Consider the following 26,625-nt stretch of genomic DNA (forward strand, 5'->3'; position numbering starts at 1 on the left):
AATAGGTTTGTGGGTAACCTCGTTTGGCTCGCCACTTCATGAAATGATATTTCTTTTTCTTTTTCTTTCTTTCTTTCTTTCTTTCTTTCTTTCTTTCTTTCTTTCTTTCTTTCTTTCTTTCTTTCTTTCTTTCTTTCTTTCTTTCTTTCTTTCTTTCTTTCAATAATAGGAAGTGCATCCTGTCTCTATCACACTGATTTGATAGTGTTTGATTGAGTCTTTCACTAAAGGCTTGGACCAATATCAACACACCAGTCTTTTAAATTATTCAGCCTTAACAAAGTACCAATGGCTCCAGTGAGAGGCAATAATAGATTGTGTGTGTGTGTGTGTGTGTGTGTGTGTGTGTGTGTGTGTGTGTGTGTGTGTGTGTGTGTGTGTGTGTGTGTGTGTGTGTGTGTGTGTGTGTGTGTGTGTGTGCGCATGTGTGTGCTTCTACATTGTGTGGACCAAAATGTTATAAGGATAACAACACCTGAAATCATTGTTGGGACCAGGCAATTGTCTCCATGAGGAAAGCATACAAAGTAATGTCTTAATGAAATTATAAAATTGCTAAAAGGTTTCTGTGAGAGTTAGGTTTAAGGTTAGGCAACAGAAAATATAATTAGCTCAGTACAACAACAGTAGAAATCAAGGAAAGTCCCCACCTTAATAGAAAAACAACTATGACTGTGTGGGTGTGTGTATTTGAGGGTGTATATGATATGAAAGTTGAAACAGAAGAGACAGGAAATCAAATGTGATCTGTTAAACTGTTTTGTAGTCTGGGAGTTTCAGTCTGAGAATAACCCAACTGTTGAAAAGCTACAGTGTAGGATAAAAACAAACACATACATACACATAGAGACATATAGATACCTTTACATACACATACAGAGACTCAAACATCCGTACAGACACGTATATTTATGTATAAGCGTTTAAAAATCCTTCTCATTGCCAAAGATGAGGGCATTTTATATGATGCCCAGACACTTTTATGCATTTTACATGTTTGTATGTATGCGCCTTTCTTTGCACATGTCCAGCATGTCTGTACCAATGTTTGATTCTGAGGGCAGATGAGGTCAGGATTCCTCTGCTATCCTGCTGACCCAGCACACAAGGCCAGAGAAACAGATCCATCCCCTGCCGGGCAGATGATTCCTGTCTGTACTGCATTCCAGGGCCTCAGGTCTTCCCTTAAGCCACAGTCTCATTATGTGTGGAGTGTGGACAATATATATTCCTGTCAACAGTAGAAAACTGTGTCAGTATGATGGCTCCCTTTGGGAATTACAGTCATTAGGATCTGTTTCAGCCCTTCACCTTTGTCAATCCAAGTTTTACCAGAACTGTTGGGATAGAAAACATATTGTACAAGCTTTCTATTGCATTTTAAAGCAGAATATAAGGCCAAAGAAGTTTCAAAAATATAAAATTAACGGCAATTATTGTCTAATGTGCATCTTTGCATGTTCCCATTCACACTTACTATGGTATAATGCATTTCTTAATGAGAGTGGCTTGCACTTATTGCACTTCCTGCAAGTTGCATGGCATCTGCAACGGACAAGTTTTACAGTTAAACTGGCATCTTCTCCTTCTGAGTCATTACTCTGCTACGGTGATAAACAAGTGGTAGGTTGTCATAATAACATGACCCAAATACAATGGTGTACATCCAAACGAAAAAATCAGCTTACGACAACGCTCACGTGTGATTCATTAAACTTTCGTATGCGAATTCCGTTGCACGAATGAACGGGTGTTGATAAATGTGGCGGCTGAAAACAATCGTCATTTAAATTTCACGCCCCATAGTTTACTACACAAAGAAACATAACCTGGCCATAAAGAGGAAGTAATCTCATGAAAAAGAAATTTATCTTACTCTAAAAACACCTCTCAACCTCATAATTACACACAATAAAATTAATTTAAACAAAAATACCTGTAAATAAAACTAAATACTTACAAACATTATTAATATATATATATATATATATATATATATATATATATATATATATATATATATATATCTTGGTTATTTTAGTACCTCACTCCACAGAATAATATATATATATATATATATATATATATATATATATATATATATATATATATATATATATATATATATATATATATATATATATATATATATATATATATATATATATATATATATATACTTGGTTATTTTAGTACCTCACAGAAAATCCTTTAAATTTATTTTATTCAGAACAAGAACGAAAAATAATTAGCTATATATCATAAATTGAAACACAAATTAGGCTGTAGTAGCATTCATTATAAAGCAGAAATGAATTTATTTAAAGCAAAACTGAATTGGGCTCACATAGCCTACCGCTCTCATTCGGGAAGAATCCAAACATTTCTATATTCGCAATGTAACATTTATTGGTTGCTGATCTACTGTTCATTATGTAAACTAAGGCTTTGTATTTCACTCTTGTTGCAATATCCACATAAAACATCATCCTTCGCAAACGCGCAAAAATGTGTTTGGTTGGGCGTTGCGCTCGCCGACTGGTACAGATGTACTCCTATAGCGGACCATTTAAACTGAGCAGTGTTTTCTCTGCATTAGAGCTGGGCGATATATCGCATGCGATTGTCACGCGCATTTCGTCAGTAAAACTACGCAATATCGCGTTCATTATCGAAGCTGATTCATCTGCGATAATGAACGCGATATTGCGTGGCTTATCAGTGAACTACGGTTCTGTCTATTAAATGCCGCTCCATTTGAAATCAGGTGATGGCGATTTAGCGGTAATCAGGGAACCGGCTTTACTGATGAAATGCGCGTGACAATCTCATGCGATATATCGCACAGCCCTACTCTGCATTTTAGTTTGCTGATAAATGGCTGAAATGTAAAGATAGCGATGCTAGAACTGATATGTAGCATATGCGTGTGTGAGTGAGGCGCCTGCGCGATCAATTGGATTTAATAAAATAAAGATAAATATTTTAATAAAATAAAGAAAACGAATACAACGCATCAAATGAGCGTAGCCTGTAGTAGCCCTACTTGATGCAGTTTTACTCTTTTGTTTTGTTAATCTGTTAATTATTTCAGTGAAATATATATTTCATGTAGTCAGTGTGTGAATCCTTATGTTCTGTTGATGTTGCCATTTGTGCATGCAAAGCGAAATCCCTGGAAAGAAAAACAAAAACATTTGTGGTATTTTAAGACACATCTATTCTAATTTCATTTTAATTTGACATTTTAATCATGTCGTTTAATGGTTATTGATCGGTTAGTGAGTGATTGTCGGTCAGGAAAATAAACTAAATGTTCTCATAACAGTTCTCCACCAGATTTATTATTTATAAGTTCCCACTGAGTCAAAAACTTTCGTACACGGGCTGAGACCTGACGTGAGATTTAATTGTAACCACCGCTCAGTCTCATATTGATAAATGCCAAATTTTGCATGGAAACAAGCGTACGCACAGTTTTCTGGCATACAGTCGTTTGATAAATGAGGGCCATTGAAAAAGAAAAGAAATTGAAAAGAAATCGGTTTGAGTTTGCAAATAATCAAACATCACTATTTTAATTCATGATTCAGGCCACCAGCTTAGTAGTAGAGTTTTCAATGAGCTTAATAGGATGTGTATTCTATTACACAGTGACACTAAAATTTGAGTATTGTTGTGTGTGTTGCGAGCAGGTGAAGGCTGGTTTTGTTGCACTTACTCTTTGTACTGAGAACAAGGGGAACGTCTGAGGGAGGAGTCTTTGACCTTGCCATGTCAACCATGTTTTAAAAGACATTGTCATATTGCCTAGCAACCAGCCTTTTCTGTACTTCCTCTGGCTACTGTTTCTGTTTGCTGCTGAACTGCTGTCCATCACTGACTCCCTGAAAGACATCGATTTGACAGCACTAATATATATATATATATATATATATATATATATATATATATATATAGATATATAGATATATATATATATAAAGATAGATAGATAGATAGATAGATAGATAGATAGATAGATAGATAGATAGATAGATAGATAGATAGATAGATAGATAGATAGATAGATAGATAGATAGATAGATTGTATCTTTCATTTTTGTAGTCAAGAGGGTTTTTTGTTATGATGGTGGGGAAAATATCTTTAGCCTTTTTTGTAGCTGTAATGTCACCATGTCTATAAAGTCTGAAACGGCTGTCAATGTGGGCAGCTCTCTATGGTTTGAGACACCGTGTCTGACATCCATCGCTCCTCTAGCTCTAAAGCATTCTTGTCCAGCATTCATGATTAGTGCTTAACACTTTAATGAGATTGAGAGCTTCTCATGATGCGGATTTCCTGTGTCCCTTCTCTCCATGGCCTCTTTTTGTCAGTAGGTAATTTATAGCAGGACAATGAGGCCTTGACTCCATTGAGTCGCTTTCTGTTCCTGTTTAACTCCTCAAAGTCAAAAGGCTTGAAGAACTCTATTACCTAAAGTCAACATGAAATCAAAATTGACCCTGTTTACTTGTCTGACTGTGCATAATTCTTTGGTCCATGTAAATAACAAATAAGGCCAAAAATCTAAATATTTTGCTCTGAATCTTGCTTACAACTTGCTCCACAAATTTGCTTTTTGTTTGACTTAATCAGTTTCTGAGAGACAAAATCTGTTTTACATTTTGTCTGGTTGAAAATACGTCAGTTTACCAAAGTAAAACGGGATGAATGGCTTATGGGTTATTTCATGATGACTTAAAGTGTAAAGACTATTAAGGGAACACAACATGTTGACTTTACGCTGGTATTATGAGCTAATCTGGTATTATGATTCAGCTCATTAATTAGCTCAGCATTCAATTGAGTATGGCAAATGGTTAATAATCTAATTCAGTGTCAATATCAGCATGCACAGTTAGCAGAGAGATTACTGACTCCTGAGGTCGTTTAGTGCGGTGGTGTAGTCATTAGAGGTGTTGTGAGTGTGTGTGGGTTTACATGGCTTCATTTTGGTGAAAATTAATTTGAAAAAACCTTAATTGGGTTTTTGACCCTCTCTTTGAAACACTCCATTTTGATAGGTGTGCCACATTCAAGACTTGGAAGTAAATGGCCACTACTATGATTGGTTTTGCATATTAAAATAATTTTCAATGTCCATTACGCGTGTGAATTTGTTTTGAAAATGTCTGATGATGAAAAATCATTCTGGAGCTATATTAGAAATACAGTTCATCCATGCTTTATTAATGTTAAGATCACAAGCAAGGCAATGCAAAGACTGTGTTTTTCTACAACTTGGTACTTCAAAATGTCTTGTAATTCTTAAGAGCTGTTTACACGACACAGTTTTCAACTAAAAACGTAAAACTTTTTATGCATTTTGGGCGTTTATTTACATAACAATGGCGTTTTGGGTGCCTGAAAATGCAAACTTTTGAAAACAGGTTTTTAAAGTGCAAGCTTTTGAAAACAGTCTCCGTGTAAACTACAAAAACGCAAATCTGTAAAAACGATGATATCATGCACATGCGCATTACATGTTCAGTCTATAGTGTTTCAATCTCCATCTAATGGCCTGACAGCAGAATACAGCATTTTTAGTCATTTTCGCGGATCAGTGTGAATAGGGAGCGTTTTGTCATCTGTACACGGAAAACTGAAAAGGAAAACTTCTCAGAGATTCAGCCAACAGGTGTTCTGTCCATTTCTTTCAGTTGGAATTGATAGGGCAAAAACACTTTGCATTCTTATTGGCTGCTAGTAGAAAACTGCTGTAGTTATAAAAAATAAATAAATATATGATGAAAGCTGTTTTTGTTTTCTTTATTATTTGAATATTTTGAAAAATGGCAAGGCCACACTGAAATATTTCCCTAATGTTATTCCAAGCACACATCCTTATTAGCACTGTTATTATTACTTTGTCAAATGGCTGAATTCATTGGCTGTTTATGGCCTCTGGAGGGACATTTTTTTAAAAGCTTTTCTGCCTTTGGATAATTTCAGATGTCTTTTTTTACTTTTAATATTCAAAGACTTATTATCCTCTGTCAAACCTGCTGAATGCACATGCCTGCAAAAGGTTGACAGAATTCAGCTCTACGGCTCATATGACAGATGTGTCCTAATTGAGCTGAGCAGATTGATGGTTACAAACTGCTCATGTTTTATAACAGTGATATGCTTGACAGGGAGAGAAGGAAGGAAGGAAGGAAGGAAGGAAGGAGATAGTAAAAGGAAGAAAGAAAGAAAGAAAGAAAGAAATAGGCGAGTTTTTAAAGGGATTGAGAGTGCCCCATAGGCTCCATCATTGATTTATCATCCTTCAGTCTGATTCTTTCACTTTATCTCTTTCACTTTTGCCTTGCTTCAATGTCACTTAAACATTTGGAGGACATTATAGAGGGGAGGTTGTTGAAACGTTTGCAGAACATTAGTATGGAGTTTCTTCCTGCATTAATCAATTCCACTATGCCTCCGTCAGGCCCAGATTTACAACATTACAGATGACAGCGGGCCCTCAGACTCCCTAAGCATGATACGGCTGTGCATGCACGGATGACCTTGTGTCGAACAGATAAAAAAAACAGATATAGGAAATAATTCTGTTAGCAGCAGGATGGTAGGTCTCTAGGAGTTGTGACTTTTTATCATAACCTAATGTTACTAGTGCAACCTGCTTCATAGGAGCAGTGTTAAATTTGATCAATTTAAGGTGCCCTAGAATTAAATATTGAATTTACCTCGGCATAGTCAAATAACAAGAGTTCAGTACAGGGAAATGACATACAGTGAGTCTCAAACTCCATTGTTTCCTCCTTCTTATATACATCTCATTTGTTTAAAAGACATCTGAAGAACAGGCGAATCTCAACATAACACCGACTGTTACGTAACAGTCAGGATCATTAATATGTACGCCCCCAATATTTGCATATGCCAGCCCATGTTCAAGGCATTAGACAAGGGCAGCCAGTATTAACGTCTGGATCTGTGCACAGCTGAATCATCAGACTAGGTAAGTAAGCAAGGACAACAGCGAAAAATGGCAGATGGAGCAATAATAACTGACATGATCCATGATAACATGATATTTTTAGTGATATTTGTGAATTGTCTTTCTAAATGTTTCGTTAGCATGTTGCCAATGTAATGTTAAATGTGGTTAAAATTACCATAGTTTTTTACTGTATTCACGGAGATCAGAGTCATGTCATTATTGTTATTATTAAACACTTGCAGTCTGTATAATGTATAAACACAACTTCATTCTTTATAAATCTCTCCAACAGTGTGTAATGTTAGCTTTAGCCACGGAGCATAGCCTCAAACTCATTCAGAATCAAATGTAAACATCCAAATAAATACCATACTTACGCGATTAGACATGCTGCATGACGAACACTTTGTAAAGATCCATTTTGAGGGTTATATTAGCTGTGTGAACTGTGTTTATGCTGTTCAAGGCAAGCGCAAGCTCGGGGAGTGGGGAGCTCAAGAATTTAAAGGGGCGCAGCCTGAATCGGTTTGTTGTTGGTAATTGTTTCAAAGCAGCTTTACATATTAGAAGCACAGAAAAAAGAGAAGTGGTTAAAAATAAGCTGTACAAGCAGGCGTGGTAATATGTAACATATACAAGATGGTGCTACATTAAGCCAATGTCGGCTGACTTCCAGGGGTGGAAAAAAACCCTAGGAGAAAAACCCAACGTGCTAGCACTGGGAAAAAAGTCCTAGGAGGGAAAAAACCCCTTGGAAGATATTTATAATATATGGATATGGAGTTCAAAATCTGAATTATAAATTTTTATTATTGAGATTAAAAATAGATTATATATAAATATATGTATATGACTTGACTTTGACTATATAACTTTTTTTTACCTTCTAGGCATTTAATTAAGATTTCAAGTAACCCAAACATGCAAAGAGGCATGTCATGATTTGCACTTATTCACTTATAATTTATGATTTAATTCAGTTAATGAGCAATACTTTGAAGTGCAACAATTTGATGATGGACGAATAAAAGCATTTATCCAATTTTTTTGAAAAACTATAAAAATGGAAAAGAAGAAGCTACTGTTGGTGTATTTTTGTATTAAGGCGCATTCACATTAGTAACGTTTCATTGAAATTTCACAGGAAATAAAGATCTATTGTCTATTGTCAACAGTGTATGAAGCACAGCTCACACAGAAGTCACTTTCAAACCAAGAAGATTTCTGTTGATCAATTGTAAAAGACCAACTTGAACACAAGCAATACCTGTGTGAGGAACATTTCCGCCCTCACATGAAACTCCAAATGAGGCAGATTCCTATTTAAAAGAAAGAAATTTCACCAAATAACACTAAGTGGGACTGCACCTTTAGAACAAGTTTCCTGAAGTCTGATCGGAAAACAAAAGGCAGTGTTTGTGTGTGGTAGTAGCCTTGGACCTGCCTGTCTAAAAATACCCATAAACCGACAGACTCTTGACAGGAAAAGACCTCTGGCAAATATATAAGCAAATATTATTATTTCTACTGCAGAAAGCTGATGTGTGTGTGGGGAAGAGGGGGAGATCTAGCACAGCTGTAGGCAGTTTTGTCTGTGGTGTTGAGAGAAGAGGTCGCACCGTGTGGAGAAAGCAAAAAAGTGCATTTGTGTTCAGTGGAGGGCTGGCAGCATCTCAAAGCTTAAGTACATAACACCTACGCACAATCACTCTCTTTCTCCCTTCTTCTGGATAAGCTGTGGCAAAAAAATGCTGTTTGAGGAAAAAAGGTTTTACTACAGATATTTACTACAGGTTTACTACAGATAATAGCTAATAAAAGAACGTCAAGATTTCATTGAATTTAACGTGTTCTTGCATTACTGTGGTGGTAACTCCAAAACTCCAGGGGGCGATAGTTACTCCAAATTTCTGAGCTGTTAAACTGGATTTGTTGTTATTCTGGAAGTTAGCTATGTTAACTCTCGGTGCGTTCCAAACGGGATATATCGCACTTCGGTGTGAAAACAGTCATGACCGCCATATTGAAGGGTCGTTTCAAACCGAAGTGCTCAAAACTGGCCACTTCAAAAGTCCCTTCAGAATGAAGGGTTTCGAAAGGTACAACTGATGGACACTTCAGGCCCCCATGATCCTTTGCACAGGGAAGTTGTTTGACGTCACAGAATGGGTACAGGAGGCTCGGAGTTCGATTTGACCTATAAATGTAGATTATTTTTCTATACTACTGTAATATTTATACGAGTTAGATTTGGTACGTTATTATTTTCAAAATGACATTGTACTTCAACAAAAATACTTTACAGCTCCCTTTATCAGTCCATTCAAATGTTTCAAATACATAGACATAATATATATTATATTTAACATAAAAGACCAGTAGTAGCTCATAATGTTACTACAGTAAATTAATGTGTATGAATACAAAGAGTAAACCAGGGGAAAAAAGACGAAGGCCTTGATTGTCACGTTAAGATGATGCAAAAGTGCATTCCAAAAAAATACTTTTTTGACCCCTACACCCTTCATCCCTTCGAAGCTCTCAATTCAGAGGGTAAACCCTTTGAAGGGAATAGGGATGAGCCCTTCTGAATGGAACGCAAGGTCTAACTAACTTGCTCAGCAAGACTCTCTTCAAACAATTGAACACTGCATGACTGAAAGAGAAAAACTAAGTAGACAGTTTATCTGATATGCTCATTTTTTCCTTGCAGCAACACTGCCACGCAATGTGTAGCATTATTAATTGCATAATGATGACACATTTTGAAAGGCAACAATGTATGGAATTGAGATTGCTTAGCTATAGTTAGCATATATGTCAATAAGTTTTGGGGTCAGTAAGACCTTTTTATAAGAAGTCTCTTACGCTCACCAAGGCTGCATTTGTTTGCTTAAAACTAGAGTAAAAGCTGTGTTGTTCAATATTATTAGTTTAAAATAACTGTTTTCTGTTTTAATGTTTCAAAGCATAATTTATTCCTGTGATGGCAAAGCTGAATTTCCAGCATCATTACTCCAGTCTTCAGTGTCACACGATCCTTCAGAAATCAGTCTGATGATTTGGTGCTTAAGAAACATTTCTTATTATTATCAATGTCGAAAACAGTTGTGCTGCTTAATATTTTTTGTGAAAACTGTGATGTTCAAAAGAACAGCATTTATTTGAGTTAGCTGTCTTTTATGGCATTATAAATGTCTGTACTGTTTACTTTTAAGCAATTTAATGCATCCTTGGTGAATTCATTTATTAAAAAAAACAAAAAAACAAAACATAACCTCAAACTTGTATACAGTAGCGTAATTGGGTGCAGTGTGTTTCGGATACTGTAGGCAAGTATACAAAATCAGATGTGAACTCAGTTTCATTCATTCATTGAACACACTTAAAGGGATAGTTCACCCAAAAAAGAAAATTATGTAATTTACTCACCCCAAACATTATGTTTTTCTTTCTTCTACTGGACTCAAAAGAAGATATTTTGAAGAAACAGCTGACAGGAGCCATTAACTTCCATAGTATGGAAAAATGCCACTCCTTTAAATAAAGCTACTATAAAGCTAGCTGTAAATATGTCAACTGGATCTAGTCCATAACACTAGTTCAACTGACAGTAAAAAAAAAAAAACAAGAAAAGAAAAGAGTTGAAAAGGCTGTTTATGTCAACAACCACTTAGTGTGCCTCTTGAGGCAATACAGAGAATTCAATGCATACTTGTGTCATGTAATTAAAGGTGCTAAAGAGGATCTTTTCGTTGACTGAGAATCCAAAGACTGTTTGTGAGTTTTTGAAATGAGCGCATGCGTAAGAACAACCCCCTCCTTCACAGTTCATTTCAAGGGAACGCCTCCCAAAACTCGTAAACACTCGTATTGGAACACGAGTGTTTACCACCGGCATTCTCTGTATCGTGTTAGTGGATTCATTATGTCGGACTCACCGCAGGTAACTCATAATCTGCAGTTGTTACTCCTGTCTCCTGACAAAAACATTGCATGCAGCGCCTGTGGAGTGTGGAAAGTTACTGGAGTCATAGCAGTGATTGACAAGCCAGAGGGCCAATTGTTTATGCGATGATCGCGCAAACGATTGGCTGATGTTTTTAAGGCCCTACCTCATGCACAGATGATGTATATTAATATCATTCCTTTCAGTGCACCTAATAAATAGTCTTTTATCAGATAGTAAAGACAGTTTCAAGTAATATTGCAAAAATGTATAAAACTGTAGCACCTTTAACTCCATTCTGACACATTTGAAAACATTGTATAAAATCACAATTAGAAGCATTTGCAGTCACATACTAGCATAAAGTATGTTTTGGGCCTAAGTAATTATAGTAATATATATTTTTTGACAAATAAGTTTTGAATTGATGAACATATGTGCTTGGTGTGGTGGATTGTTCCAGAACATGTTTTCCACTTTTCCACTTTTTTTTGGAAAGTTCGTACAGCGTTGCTAATACCGCACAGCCCTCCTCCCCCAGACTGAGCGCTGCCGTCCACTCGACACACACCTCAACTGAAAGACCATTATTAAATGCAGCTTCGCCACAGTTTTTTGTTAGTCAAAGTATGGCCATTTACCTTTTGAAACATACAAACAGGTCCTCTTTCCCTGGAGAGCTCTGACTAATGCTGTACTTCACTGTGTGAATGTGTGTGTGTGTGTTTGAAGAAGAATACTTTGTACATGTTTATATCAGGCTCTTTGTGCTATTCCAGAGTTTCATTTCTTTTTGCTGTCTCTATTTCTGTCCGAGTGTATTTTGTGTTCTTCACAGAGTGAGGTCTCATTCTGAGAATGAGAAAGCACCCACTGACTTTTGTAAGTCACACTGTGCTTCAGTGCTTGTGTTCACTATGTGATACAGAGCTGCATGGTAAGCAGACGTGAGTCTTTTTATCGAAAGCTGGCGGCTGGGATTTTTTTTCTCCCACTTTAGAGTGGTGTTGGGAACTTTAGGACCTGTGAGAGTTCTATTGCTCCAACTCATATTGTGAAGTATGTGTGTCTTTGTTTTTCCATTGAATGGAAGGAAAATTGCTGCTGTTGACTCTGTAAAACAAAGACCCTTATTGTGAAGGACCTGTTCATTTAAATTATTATTTTGCTTGAAATGCAGCTGTTTGCATGCCATTTAAATCTGATGGTTAATCTTATTGTACAGGCATAGACACACAAGCATATGTGAATGTGTTTGAATGCTATATCTAGATCTGGAAAGCTGCTGAGGATATCCTTGAATTATTAGTCCATGTTAACCTGGGTTCTCCTTCAGTTCGGCCTGCATATGTTGCTGTATGGAAACTGTGAAACTGAATTCAGGTCAGATAGACTTTGTGCTGTTTGTTCTCTTGTGTCGACCCTTGGGAAACAAGGTGAGAAGAGTTGTTTCCGCTTCTGCAGAGGTACATTCACTCCTCCTTCTCCCATAGGAAGTAGCAAGTATACGTGCAGGGCTATCCAGCGTCCTACTTCCACAGGGTAGGTGGCCTTGATATGTGACCAGAGTGCATTCTGGGTAATCAGCAGGTCACCTTTACTGTGTGTGGATGCTGAGCGGTTTAAAGACAATTAAACATCCTGCATCTCCTTTAAGCAGCCAAATCCTCCATTCAGACGTGTTCTGACATGAATTATTGAACATTTTTATTCATATTCAATGCAATATTTGTCTCATAAAGCAGGTTGTTCACCTTCAGATTTAGTTATTGTGTCAAAAATCAGAAATAGAACAATACATAAAATACATCATTTTAAATGCTTTTTTTTCTCCAGCTTTAAATTCTATTCATCAGAACAAGCTCTCTCACAATCCTGCTCAAACTTCAGGCTTCTGGAGACATAATGTTCATGCAGAAAGAATTTAAGAACAGTGCTTTCAAACTCTGTGGAACATCAGGTACAAAAGAATAGCAATATCAAACAGCGAGAGCACACGGCGCAATCAAGACAACTGAGTGCAGTGACAGTTTACATAGTGCATCTGTCAAATCTGAGTCAAGTTAGGCTTATTCTTTGCTCTTCTGCCTTGAAAAGAAACCAAATACTGTAGCCTTTGCATTTTGGCAGCAAGACAAGGAAAAAGCCTTTTTCGCTTTGAGGCCTGAAGTTCTGGTCCATTGGAGCGTCAGGAGAGATCCAAAGGCTCAGAGGTGCTCAGTGGGCTGAGCAGCTTTATAGCAGTGCACCCGTGCTGGGTGTATTTATAGCAGTGTGTGGGTTATGCCATTGCAGGGGCGGCCCGCGTCACATGCCAGAGGAACCCTCATGTAGCAGAACCAAGCCAAGACTTCTGTGCTAAATAAAGAGATGCTTTCATATATTTCCACTCTTACAAACACAGAGATAAAGATCTCTGTCTCTCGCTCTCTATCTATTTATCTATTAATCACACATCAGGGAAGAGAGCATTTGAACACCTTTTAAAAAGCAGTGACACTGATTATTTAAATCAATATTGATTAATTCTAAATAAAATAGTCTTACTGACAACAATTGTAAATTGATGAGGGTTTTCTACTCATACATTGCTCAGCGTAAACGAGTACACCCCCTTTGAAAAGTAACATTTTAAACAATATCTCAATGAACACAAAAACAATTTCCAAAATGTTGACAGGACTAAGTTTTATATAACACCTGTTTAACTTATAACATGAAAGTAAGGTTAATAATATAACTTAGAGAGCAAAATTTTCAGTTTTACTCAAATTAGGGTGATGCAAAAATGAGTACATCCCACTGAAAATCTCTGGAGCAAAGCTAAATTTTAGACTACAAATGTCTAATTTAACAAGAATTCAACCACAGGTGAGTCGAATTATTCGTTACACGGGTGTCCAGCAGACAGTTGACTATAAAAGGGTGTTAAAACCACTTCACATTTCATGCTGTCAGCAATGGCACCACATGGAAGAGAAATGTCACAAGACCTGAGAAAGAAAATCATTTCTTTACACCACAAAGGTGAAGCTACAAGAGGATCAGCAAAGCTTTACTTATCAGTCAGGATACTGTAGCAAAAGTGTAAATGTTCAAAACTGTATGGTGTTGCAAAGGTGAGGAATACAAAGAAAAATGCATGGTGCCTACAGTGAATCATGGTGGTGGCAGTGTCCTTATGTGGGGCTGCATGAGTGCTGCTGGTGTCGGGGAGCTGCATTTCATTGATGGCATCATGAATTCACAGATGTACTGCTCTATACTGAAAGAGAAGATGCTACTATCACTCCCTGCCCTTGGTCGTCATGCACTTTTCCTACATGACAATGATCCTAAACACACATCTAAGGCCACTGTTGGATTTCTGAAGAAGAACAGAGTGAAAGTGATTCAGTGGCTCCTGATCTGAACCCAATCGAACACCTATGGGGAATTCTGAAGAGACAAGTTGAGCATCACTCTCCATCCAGTCTCTGAAAGAGGTCATTCTTGAAGAAAAAGATGCAAAATGTCGCCAACTTGGTCATTCCAAGCCTTGAAGACTTGGTGCTGTCATTAAAAATCATGGAGACCATACAAAGTACTAGATGTAGTAGTTTTTGTTGTGGGGTGTACTCATTTTTGCATTACCCTAATTTGAAAAAAACTGAAAAATGTGTAATATAAGTTATATTATTAACCTTACTTTCATGTTATAAGTTAAACAGATGTTATATTAAACTTAGTCTCATTTTGGAAATTGTTTTTGTGTTCATTGAGGTATTGTTTAAAATGTTTCTTTTCAAGGGGGTGTACTCATTTATACTGAGCACTGTAGTGTATATGCACACTCATACACACACACACACATAAGTGCATTAGAAGTACAGCAGAACTGGTTTGTCTGCCACCCGTCAGGTGCGGTGAGATGATATAAGAGGAGTTGAATAGCATCTGACTGACCTGTACAGCTGTTTTCCTCTAATAAAAAAAGATCTGCAGGTATAAGTGGAGAATAAGTTATAAATTCTGCAGGAATGTACAATTTATAACTATAGTCTTATGCACGTAGTATAATGCTGTATAATTATATAATGCTGTTATACAGTATATAATTTACTGATAGTAATCATTGATCTGTCTTTCTTGGAATATGAATAGTTTTGTTTTTGTGTATTTACTGCTGCAACTGTTGCCTTTTGGCTTTCTTAGTTGGGGACACTTGATATTCAACAATGAGCTGATGTTTAGATGAATTAACAATGAATAACTAGATTTTTACAAATAATTGAATCAATACTGAATTTACTTAAGTTGGACAATGACACTATTTTCTTCTAGAGCTGCTGTACAGCCAGAATTATTTTCCTGTTATCAATGTAAAGCTGCATTGTAAAAAGCGCTATATAAATAAAGGTGACTTGACTAAAAAAAAGTCAGTTGTCCCAGTCTGACAACTGAAAAGTGCTTGAAACCCCTCTACAACCAGCCGACAGACCAGCCTTACCAAGCTGTGAGATTTTTTTTTTTTTTTTTTTTACAGTTGTTAATAAGAAATATGTATTGAACACAGGATAATAAATGAACATTTTCAGTGCTTGACAATTGCATTCCCTCTCTTTATCTCCCACCGTGTTCTCTCTTTCACTCACTCTAGCTCTCTGTTCCCCTCTTTCTTTCAGTCGGTCGGTCTTGCAGTCTGGGATTGTGTTTCATTTCCTCAGTCTGTAATTTTAGCAGAGTGAGTTTGCTAAAACTGGCTCTCTTACATTTTTAACATACAAGCAAACTTGAGAACACAATGTGCGGTCACACGTATATAATAAGGAAATGTTTAATTTATTGGGCAAACAACTACTAAACAAAATTACAAATAATTACTGTGTCTCTGTAGTACTGTATATTACAGCAAGGAAAGTTCACACTTGCATGTGCTTTAATAAATATCTGATATATTGTGTGGTCTGTGTGCACACATATGGGTGTAAGCAAGTATTAGCATAATGCTTTTACAAAATGACAGCAACAGCAATATGATGAAATATATCAGTGTTCTTCAAAAGAAATGGTGACATTTATTATTAATATTAATATTTAGATCAACAGTTTCTACCATATAATATAGATAATTAATCACTGTAGGCTTTATGTTGTTGCCAAGAAACAACAATCTGGCACATTTCCCAGGTGAAAAAGTGCACCTCCATAATGTACTTAAAATGCTCTATTTTCGTGTACTAATTTTGTACTTAATATACAAAAAAATTCTTCTTTAGTACTTAAGATAACCTTAAGAACATCTAAGTGTACTCAACTGGGTTATTTTGAGACACCTTGAACTAAAATGTGTTTTTAACATGCCATCTCTGTATTAAAGAAATGTATTTAGTTACCACTTGTAGTACACTTGATGAAAAGATGGATTCACTGTATGAAAGATGGGTTCAAGTTTGCTACAAGTGGTAACTAAATACATTTTTTTAAATAAAGAGATAGTATGTTAAAAGCACATTGTAGTTCATATTCATTGTGTCTCAAAATAGCACAGTTGAGTACATTCATATGTCCTTAAGGTTATCGTGAAGGATTAGTTCACTTCTGAATGAAAATTCCTGATCATTTCCTCACCCCCATGTCATCCAAGATGTTCATGTCTTTCTTTCTTCAGTCGAAAAGAAATTAAGGTTTTTGAGGAAAAAATTCCGGGATTTTTCTCTTTATAGTGAACTTCACTGGGGTTCAGCGGGTGGAAGGTCCAAATTGCAGTTTCAGTGCAGCTTCAAAGGGCTCAACAAGATCCCAGACGAGGAATAAGGGTCTTGTCTAGTGAAATGATCGTCATTTTAAATAAATAAATTTATTTTAACCTCAAATGCTTGTCTTACACTGCTCTGCGATGCGCCACACATTACGTTGACGTAGGCAGAAGTACCGCGATAGGGCGAAAAACTTAATCTAATTTTCTCCTCCAACTTCAAAATCATCTGATATTGTTGTTTTACCTTTTTTTGTAAAGGCCGTTTGGCTTAATCTTTGCACATTCGCTTTGTAGACACTGGATCGGTACATCCGCTTACATCACCCATGACCTTTGTCACGTGATTATGTAATGTGTGGCGCATCGCAGAGCAGTGCCAGACGAGCTTTTTTGGTTAAAAGTATATAAATTTGTATACTTTTTAGAAAATGACACTAGACAAGACCCTTATTCCTCATCTGGGATCGTGTAGAGCCCTTTGAAGCTGCACTGAAACTGCAATTTGGACCTTCCACCTGGTGAACCGCACTGAAGTCCACTATATAAGGAGAAAAATCCTGTAATGTTTGAATTTATTTTTGACTGAAGAAAGAAAGACATGAACATCTTGGATGACATGGGGGTGAATAAATTATCATGAAATTGTGAAGTGAACTTATCCTTTAAGAAGTACTAAAAAAAGTACAAAATTAGTGTGTGGAAATAGAGCACTTTAAATACATAATGGAAGTGTACTTTTTTCACCTGGGTTCAACTGAATGATTTCAGCCCAATTACAATTTAGAGTCAAAAACATGTTTTATATGCATAGATTTTGGAAAACTGCTTTTTAAAAATAAAGTTTTAGTACAGCTTTGCTGTAGCTCAAACATAATGACATTAAGGATGCAAAGGTCATGAGTTTGATTCCCAGAAAATGCATGAACTGATAAAAATGCATACCTTGAATGCACTTTGTATAAAAACATCTACCAAATGCATACATGCATTATGCAATTTAAATGTCAGGTCAAACCCCATACCATTACAGCTTTGGCTTTCAGAAGTGACACATTCTCTATAAAGTAAACCCACGCACCGAGACCATGCTTAGATCCATTTACACAGACCAGGGGTAACGCACAAAACAGGCCCTGAAAGTGCGATATTTATTTATTCTAAAACATAAAGAGGATATTGAATGATTTTTTATCAATGTAGTGTATTGAACAAATGGCATTAATAGTCCGTATCTAATATTTTCCAATGTCTTGTACCTTTGACGGTGTTAACCATGGTGTCACGTGGATGGGAACATGCATGGAAATGATATGCACATGAGGTTATGCATAGTAAAACTAGGCATCATTTTATGGTGATTTCGGGGAGGAGACAGGGTGGAGATGCACATACTCACAATCTTCCTCTGACTGGGATTTATAAAGGGATTTGTGCGCAGGTTCTGGCGTACGCATGGTTTTATAAATCTGATTTTTTTTGTGTGAATGCAAAATTTAGCTTTTGCACGTGCATACACTTGGATGAAATCTACGCAAAGTTTTATAAATGAGGCCCCAGACCAGTCATTTGCCTCCAGAGGAGTGATTGCATTATAATGGATATGAGTTCAGACCTTCTGACCAATCAGAAGAATCCAATATATAGTACTGAATTTGGGACCTGGTTGATCGTCTCTAACAAGCTTTCACTTATACCAGTTGTCTGAGTAATGACCTCTCATAAGTGCCTGATTGACTAAAGCATAACATAAGCATATTCTGTGTAGGTAATTACTGATTCAGAACAGGTGCTCAGGTTATTTGTGTTAATTAACTTAATTCTAATGGATTACAGTATGCACAACTAATTAAAGCACTGCTAAACTGAATGGTTAAGTGTTTTTACTTAATTGGCCATTGAAAGAGAAATTTGTACAGAATGTTGTGGGGAAAAATCACAGGTATGTTCTAGTTACATCGGCTGTATAAACAAAACATGTCAGTGAAACATTTGAATCTAATGAAGGAAAATAGGAAAGAGAGGAAAAAGAGTAAATACACCACGTTGAGAGACAGAGACCTATAGAAGGTTTTATATTATGTGTTGGATGAGTAATATGCATTGCCTATACCTCCGCAGAAACCTTGACTGCAACCTGCATTGCAGTTGACAGAGAAAAATCACACTCGCACTCTCACACACACAAAGACAGACTGATTTACAGGCAAGAGACATGCATCACATACTGTTTGCACGCCGTACACATACATTAATGCTCGTACACATGCAGTTGAGCTGGCATGAGCAGTGAAGTATTACAGACAATGCTCTAATTGGTCCCTTTGGAGTAGATGCATGCCCAGGCTGGAAAAATATAAAAACACAGAGTGCACAGCAGATAACACCAAGGGGACCCTTCCTGTTCTCTTTAACATACACACATTCTGTGAACATTCACTGTTATGTGAATGTGTTTAATAGAATGTTTTTTTTAGTCTGAGCAGTTCCTATGCAGGGGTCAGCAGTTATATATGTATGAAGTCTTCTCATTTTTGCAGTTGTGATAATATATGCGTGTTTGTTCTTACATTACCAATATCATTTCAAAGCGCAGACATCAGAATCGCTTATGCTTTCATGTATGTTCTTTTTTTCAACAACATGATAAATTAACCTCTTTGAACTTCATCTTAATATGTGACCTTTGCTGTGATTTGAATCAAATGCACAAAGTAATACCATTCGTTGTCTGTTTTTTAATCATCTGCAGTGTTCATCAAAAACTCTTCAAATGAAGCAATTAGGCTTCTCAGCAAATGTCTGTTTTTTTTTTTTTTTTTTATTGGGTTTTGAGCCACATCACGACTCACTGATTGAAAATAAGTGTGTATTTAGCATGAACTCATTTAGCATTACTCATCCTCATGTCGTTCCAAACACGTAAGACCTTTGTTCATCTTTGGAACACAAATGAAGATCTTTTTATTGAAATCTGACAGGTTTCTGTCCCTCCATAGAGATCCAATGCATATACCACTTTCAAGGTCCAGAAAGGTAGTAAAGACATAATTAAAATACTCCATTGATTTAACCTCAGTTTTATGAAGCTGCGCGAGTACTTAAAAAAAACAAAAAACAATTTACCACATCATTGTTCCCAGTTTTTGAAAAAAAAGCGTATTATTGCATTCATAGAGTGAACATTTCACTGAAGTTACATCCGTAATTCGTGCAAAACGTCATGGGGTGTAGGAAAGGAGTGGATAGACACATATTTACTATTTGATAAGGATATGTTTGTGTATTCCTTTAGCAGGCACACAGACAGGATGACACTTTGACTAGTATAAATAGCTGTGAGTGAAGACAGTCCTGCACCTTCTCATGTCTTGTGTGTTTGTGTCTGTGTAGAGTAGACATATGTTCTGTTATCCTTTTAAATGACAGAGATCAGGGCACAAACATTCTGTCAACTTGGTGTACAGAGAATGTAACTTGGTCTCATCTGTGCCCTTAACCTCTCTGCCTTTTTCTCTCAGTTACTCCTTATCACATGGAGATCCATTCAAAATTGTGCTGACATTGCCATTCACTCTCAGGAGCGATCTGAATTCAGACACCATTCAGTAGTTCAGTGGAAACACGGCTGTGTTATGAAACAAGGCTAACGTGCAGACGACCCTCATGGATCTGCTCCCAGTAACATGCACATGGCTTGGTGAAATGAGTTCCTGTGCAGCGATGCCCAAATAATCCAAGTGCCCAAATAAGCTTAGAATTTTCCAGGAAATGAAATACAACCCTCAGCCTTGGTACTTGGTAGTTGCCTGGACTTTATTTTGCTAATATCATCTGGTTTCTAGCACAATACATCACAAGCCTGTTTGAATGTAAATAGTAAATACACACACATTACTTGAAGTGATGTTGAAATCATTTGACTGTTTCAAGTACGTATTTGTTTGAACATTTCAACCATTTCAGACAAAGCAACATTGGTTTAACCAATAGTGGGAGTTTGGGATGAGACAGGATTTTTAAAATAAAAATAAATATATAAAATATGATGTTGCAATTGCTCATTTATTCTCATCTGTGCAAAACATGAGTTAGTGATTTAGTAGCCACTCTGACTGATTCAGTGAGTTGATTCAGTGAAGGATTTGTCGTGTTCGACTTCATGCAGCACTGCGCCAACCGATCTGTGTATGACATCAAAGTACTGTGCGAATGATTGGAAAGCAGATGACATGTGACCCTGGACCGCGAAACCAGTCATAAGTCACATGGGTATATTTGTAGCAGTAGCCAACAATACATTGTATGGGTCAAAATTATCGATTTTTCTTTTATGCCAAAATTCATTAGGATATTAAGTAAAGATCATGTTCCATGAAGATATTTTGTAAATTTTCTACGGTAAATATATCAAAAAGTTATGTTTGTGAGCGGATATGCATCGCCTAATTTGGACAACTTTAAAGGCGATTTTCTCAATATTTTTGATTTTTTTTTTGCACCCTCAGATTCCAGATTTTCAAATAGTTGTACCTCGGCCAAATATTGTCCTAACAAACCATACACCCACTGGAAAGCTTATTTATTCAGCTTTCAGATGATTCTGGTTTTGTGGTCCAGGGTCACATATGCTTTCAAATCGCTCTCGTGGTACTTTAATATCATACACCTCACATCATACATCGGTCTGCACTAGTCCAACACACTTTACGTATTTTTTTGAACAATTCATTAAAATAATCAATTTATAAGAATCATTAATTCATGACTATTTGTTGCACAGTATGTTTTTGATTCACTAAATAGAATTGGCTCATGAGAGTCATTTGTTTGTTCATTCCCTAGCACTCAATAGAAAGGCATTTTCTTGCCAGCTGCATTTTTTTTTAAATCTCATTCATTCACGATCACAGCCTTTAAACAGTGTAGTATGACATTGTGCATGCTTTTGTATATGTGTGTCTAGCGTATGTGAAGCTCAGCTGTTATAACAGTCCTCTTCATCAGAGGTGGGTAGATGTGATATGAGCTTGATATGGTTCTGATCCAGCTGAAGATTTTCCTGGTTATTCTCTCTACATGTGCTTTGACTTGCAAAGACTCCAGAGCAGGAGTTCATATTTTAATCAAGTAATCAGATCTGTTCTGATGTTTCCTTTAGCAGCAAACATATTCATATCTCTGATCTTCTGTGTATGCATGCTTTTTTCGCTGGCTTGAGATTTGCTGGTTTGAGATTTCCATTATGTGCCTTAAAGCATGAATGTATCTGTAGGTGTAACTGTGACTTTCCTGTCTGTTTTATATTGATTAATGTGTGATAGACTACATTGACCTGTGATAAATTGGGTACTTCAGATTTCTAGCTGAGATAGCTGTAGATAGAAATGTATGTTAGTTTCCTTATTTTTATTCCAGGCCATAGCTTTCCTTCCTTTTTTACTTTGATACATTTCTTTGCTTTGTCTCTCACGGTTTACTTTATTTACCCTAATGTATATTTGTAATTCTTTTTTTTTTGTACTTTTTTTCTTATTTTAGTAAAGTCGATACCAGTGAAATTTTCTGATACTCATTATCAGTATATTAATACCACAGTGATATTCAGTGTTCAATCAATGTGACATTAATATGATAATGTGATGAATGACATGCTTGTTTATTATAATTAATGAAATTTAAATAAATATCAATAAATGCGATTACAAAAATGACTATTTTTCAGTTAAGTAAACATTGCATCCTGTTCAATTCAAGTAATTATTCAATTATTCAGTGAGTAAAAAAAGACATAGAAGGAGCAGTGATTAGTTTTATTTTTTTCTAGTCAAGACTTGTTGACTATGTATTGGTATGTAGGGACTCTAGGGAGAGGTATATTTTGTAGAGTATTAATTTATTGAAATTTACTGTTTCATTATTATGTTATTATAAAATAATTCTTGCTCTTTTCCCCAGCATTGTAAAACTCTAACATGTTTTGTTATCTTTGCTAATATAAGAAACCATTTAATGTAATGTTTCATTTTTAGATTGTCTATTTCAGCTATACTTATACCAGGCTTCTTTGTGCTCTTTCTGCAGGATGGTTCAAAGCAGAGGCAGGCAAGGAAGAAAACTGTCTCATTCAGCTCCATGCCAAGTGACCGCAAGATGAACAGCACAGCTGCCTGCATGGCCTTCATGATGGAAGGCTGTGAGATGAAGAAAGTTCGTTCCAATTCTCGCATGTACAATCGTTACTTCCTATTGGACCCTGACATGCGCTGGCTCCGCTGGGAGCCATCGAAGAAAGACTCAGAGAAAGCCAAGCTTGAGATCAAGAGCATCAAAGAAGTTCGGTTGGGAAAGAAAACACCCGTCCTACGCAGCAACGGCCTTTCGGATCAGTTCCCGGATGAGTGTGCTTTCTCAATTATATATGGAGACAACTATGAGTCTCTGGATCTGGTCGCAAGCACGGCAGAAGTGGTTAGCACCTGGGTGATGGGACTACGGTACCTGGTCTCATATGGGCGGCACATGGTGGGCGTAGTCGAACCCAATCAACCTAGTGTTAGAACATCCTGGATTGGGTCAGTGTTCGAGCTAGCTGATCCAGAAAGGCAAGGACATATTGACCTCTTCCGGGCCACCCAAATCATCAAGGGTCTCAATCCTGGCATGAGGGAGTCTCGCATTGAACTGAAGTTCAAAGAGCTACAAAAGGCCAAGGACTGCTATGGGGAAGGCATTGATTTAGACACTTTTGTAGAAGCCTACTGTGAACTGTGCACACGTCCTGAGATCTTTTTCTTGCTGGTGCAGTTCTCTAGCAACAAAGAGTACCTGGACTCCAAAGACTTGATGCTTTTTGTGGAGGTGGAGCAGGGAGTGGAGGGAGTCACAGAGGAAATGTGTCGAGAGATTGTGCACAAGTACGAACCCTCTGCTGAAGGACGTAACAATGGCTACTTGTCCATAGATGGCTTCACACACTACCTCCTGTCATCCGAGTGCCACATTTTTGACCCGCAGCACAAGCATGTTTGTCAGGATATGACGCAGCCCCTTTCACACTACTACATCAACTCTTCCCACAACGCCTCACTTTTGGAAGATCACTATTGGGGCTCATCGGACCTCAGCAGCTACGTTAGGGCGCTACGCATGGGTTGTCGAAGCATAGAGGTTGTAGTCTGGGATGGCCCTGACTGTGAGCCTGTAGTCTATGTTGGTAGCTCTGTTGCATCCCAGCTGGCCTTCTGTAAAGTTCTTGATGTCATTAACCAGTATGCCTTTGAGGGTTCAGAGTATCCACTAATCCTCTGTCTTGTCACACACTGCAGTGTTCCCCAGCAGAGGGTCATGGCTCAACACCTGAAGAAGATTCTTGGGGACAAACTGCACATTGAGCCTCCTAATATGGAGGACCATTACTTGCCCTCCCCTGAGAAACTCAAGGGAAAGATACTCATAAAAGGGAAGCGCCTGCCTACAGACTCTCAAGAGTCTGAAGGGGAGGTCACAGATGAAGAAGAAGGCTTCGAGATGTCCAGGAGAATGATGGGTGTAGACGATAAGGACCAGCTCAACGGTATTGGCTGCAAACGATTACGATTCTGCAAAGAACTATCTGACCTAGTCACCCTCTGCAAGTCTGTGCAGTTCCGTGACTTTGAGACGTCGAAACGGGAACAGAGGTATTGGGAGATTTGCTCCCTTAATGAGGTTGACGCCAACCACTTTGCCAACGAGTTTCCTGAGGACTTTGTCTCTTACAATAAGCGATTTCTGTCACGGGTGTACCCAACGCCCATGCGCATTGATGCTAGCAACATGAATCCACAGGACTTCTGGAAGTGTGGTTGTCAAATTGTGGCAATGAATTACCAGACTCCAGGTTTGATGATGGATTTGAACCTTGGATGGTTTAGGCAAAACGGCAACTGTGGCTACGTCCTGCGTCCGGCAATAATGCGTGAGGAGGTGTCGTATTTCAGTGCCAATGCTCGTGACTCACTTCCTGGAGTCTCAGCCCAGCTCCTCCACATCAAGGTGATCAGTGGTCAAAATCTACCAAAGCCTCGAGGCTCTGCTGCTAAAGGCGACGTGGTAGAGCCGTACATCTATGTGGAGATCCATGGAATTCCTGCAGACTGCACAGAACAACGCACAAAAACTGTCTCGCAAAATGGTGACAATCCGATTTTTGACGAAAGCTTTGAGTTCCAGATCAACCTTCCCGAATTGGCTGCTTTACGTTTTGTTGTCCTTGATGATGACTACATTGGCGATGAATTTATTGGCCAGTACACCATTCCTTTTGAGTGCCTGCTTCCTGGTTACCGGCACGTACCATTGCAGTCACTTACAGGGGAGTTTTTGCCTAACACCACATTGTTTGTTCATGTTGCAATTACAAACCGGCGAGGTGGGGGTAAGGCCCATAAGAGGGGTCTCTCTGTGAGAAAGGGCCGCAAAGCTAGGGAATACACCTCTACTAAGACCACAGGGATCAAAGTAGTAGATGAGCTCTTCAGGGCATCGACCCAACCACTACGGGAAGCAACAGACCTACGGGAAAACGTACAGGTAGGGTCTTTTCACGTTCAACGTTTTTAAGATTTGGTTGTTGAGTCTGTTTGCTCTGAATCTCGAGTCTTTTGAGAAATTAATGTTCTGACAGAAAGCATTGATATTGATATACAAGTATTAATGATATTTGTATATAGCTTCAGGAATCAGGAGTAATCAATAATAGTAGTGACTGTTCATAGTGTAGATTCCCTCTTCACATTTAAATAAAACAAAAAATACATGTTGTGTCAAAGCACAACATGTATTTGGTATGAAAAATGTGCATGTGGAAAAAATTAAAAATTCCTCCACTGAGGAATGGCATCAGCTGCCATTTTTAGTATTGAAATCTGCCTTGGCCCTAGAGGCAGTTTAAGGGAGGTAAAGGGGATGTAACAAGGATTATGACAACACAGTATTGAAAACACATGCTTAGAAGTACCTGTGAAGTCAAGGACAGGTAGAAAGTGAGAGAGTTAATGATGCAAGAAAGATCTACAGTGGAAGTTTTGTTGTTGAGCTCATTAGTAATGCCCTTAAAACCGGATACCCGGGTTTTGTTTCTAAAGGTGTTTTCACATCTTTCACAAAATGTGTTTTTACAGATGAGAGATTACAGATGTTTCTCAAATGCTGGAATATTAATCATGCTTTGTCACTGAATACTAGTGGAGGAGTAAAATTGCATTGTTATAAAGGCAGTACATCATTCCAATTCATGTCACGAAAGATTGGGTGAAAGATACAAATAATATTGGTTTCCAAATGACTTTTGCTCAGCAGATTTAACATGCTGTCCTCTAGCGCATGGTCCTAATTTAAGAAGACTAAAACCTCAAAGGACATCCCATTAGATGATTAGAGACAGAAAACATATGGCCAGCTTGAGCTGTCCTTCTGCTCTGGGTCTCTCCCCTTGTCTTTAAATGTGTGCACGCATGTGTGTAATTGTGTTATTTCATTTCTGCTGTTACTCTCATTTTCTTGGATTGTCCATTTCTCTGGTGTTCACACAGCTGACCTAGTTTTTTATATTAAAATATGCTTCTATTCATTTACTTGTTATAATTAAAGCTTACATTTACATTTATTCATTTGACAGATGAATTATCCAAAACTACTTACAGTGCATTTAATGTGTCCATAATATCAGTTCTTGCATTCCCTGACCACATCCAAACTGACCTTATGACACTGCTAGCGCCATGCTCCACTGTATGAGCTGCAGCCGATACTGGATTTCCATTTGTTACAAATTTATTTAGTTTAAAAAACTTCTTTAAGAAAGCTAGAATTTAGCCTCCTAAAAGTCACTGTGCAATTCAAACAGTGAATCCATTTCCTATTAGCCTGTTTCTCCACTGATTACTAATTGGAGAAACTGATGCGTG

At 37.5% G+C, this 26,625-nt stretch overlaps 1 protein-coding gene across 1 annotated transcript in view; it reads left to right on the forward strand.

Annotated features, from left to right (window-relative positions):
- plcl5 (phospholipase C like 5) overlaps positions 1 to 26,625 on the forward strand; it is a 130,651-nt gene that overhangs the window by 81,932 nt on the left and 22,094 nt on the right. The window contains exon 22 of the mRNA XM_067364650.1: positions 22,760 to 25,249. Coding sequence (XP_067220751.1) covers positions 22,760 to 25,249 — 2,490 coding nt within the window. The remainder of the gene's footprint in view (positions 1 to 22,759; positions 25,250 to 26,625) is intronic.

Source organism: Chanodichthys erythropterus, chromosome 3 (assembly GCF_024489055.1).
Source record: "Chanodichthys erythropterus isolate Z2021 chromosome 3, ASM2448905v1, whole genome shotgun sequence".
Classification (NCBI taxonomy): Eukaryota; Metazoa; Chordata; class Actinopteri; order Cypriniformes; family Xenocyprididae; genus Chanodichthys; species Chanodichthys erythropterus.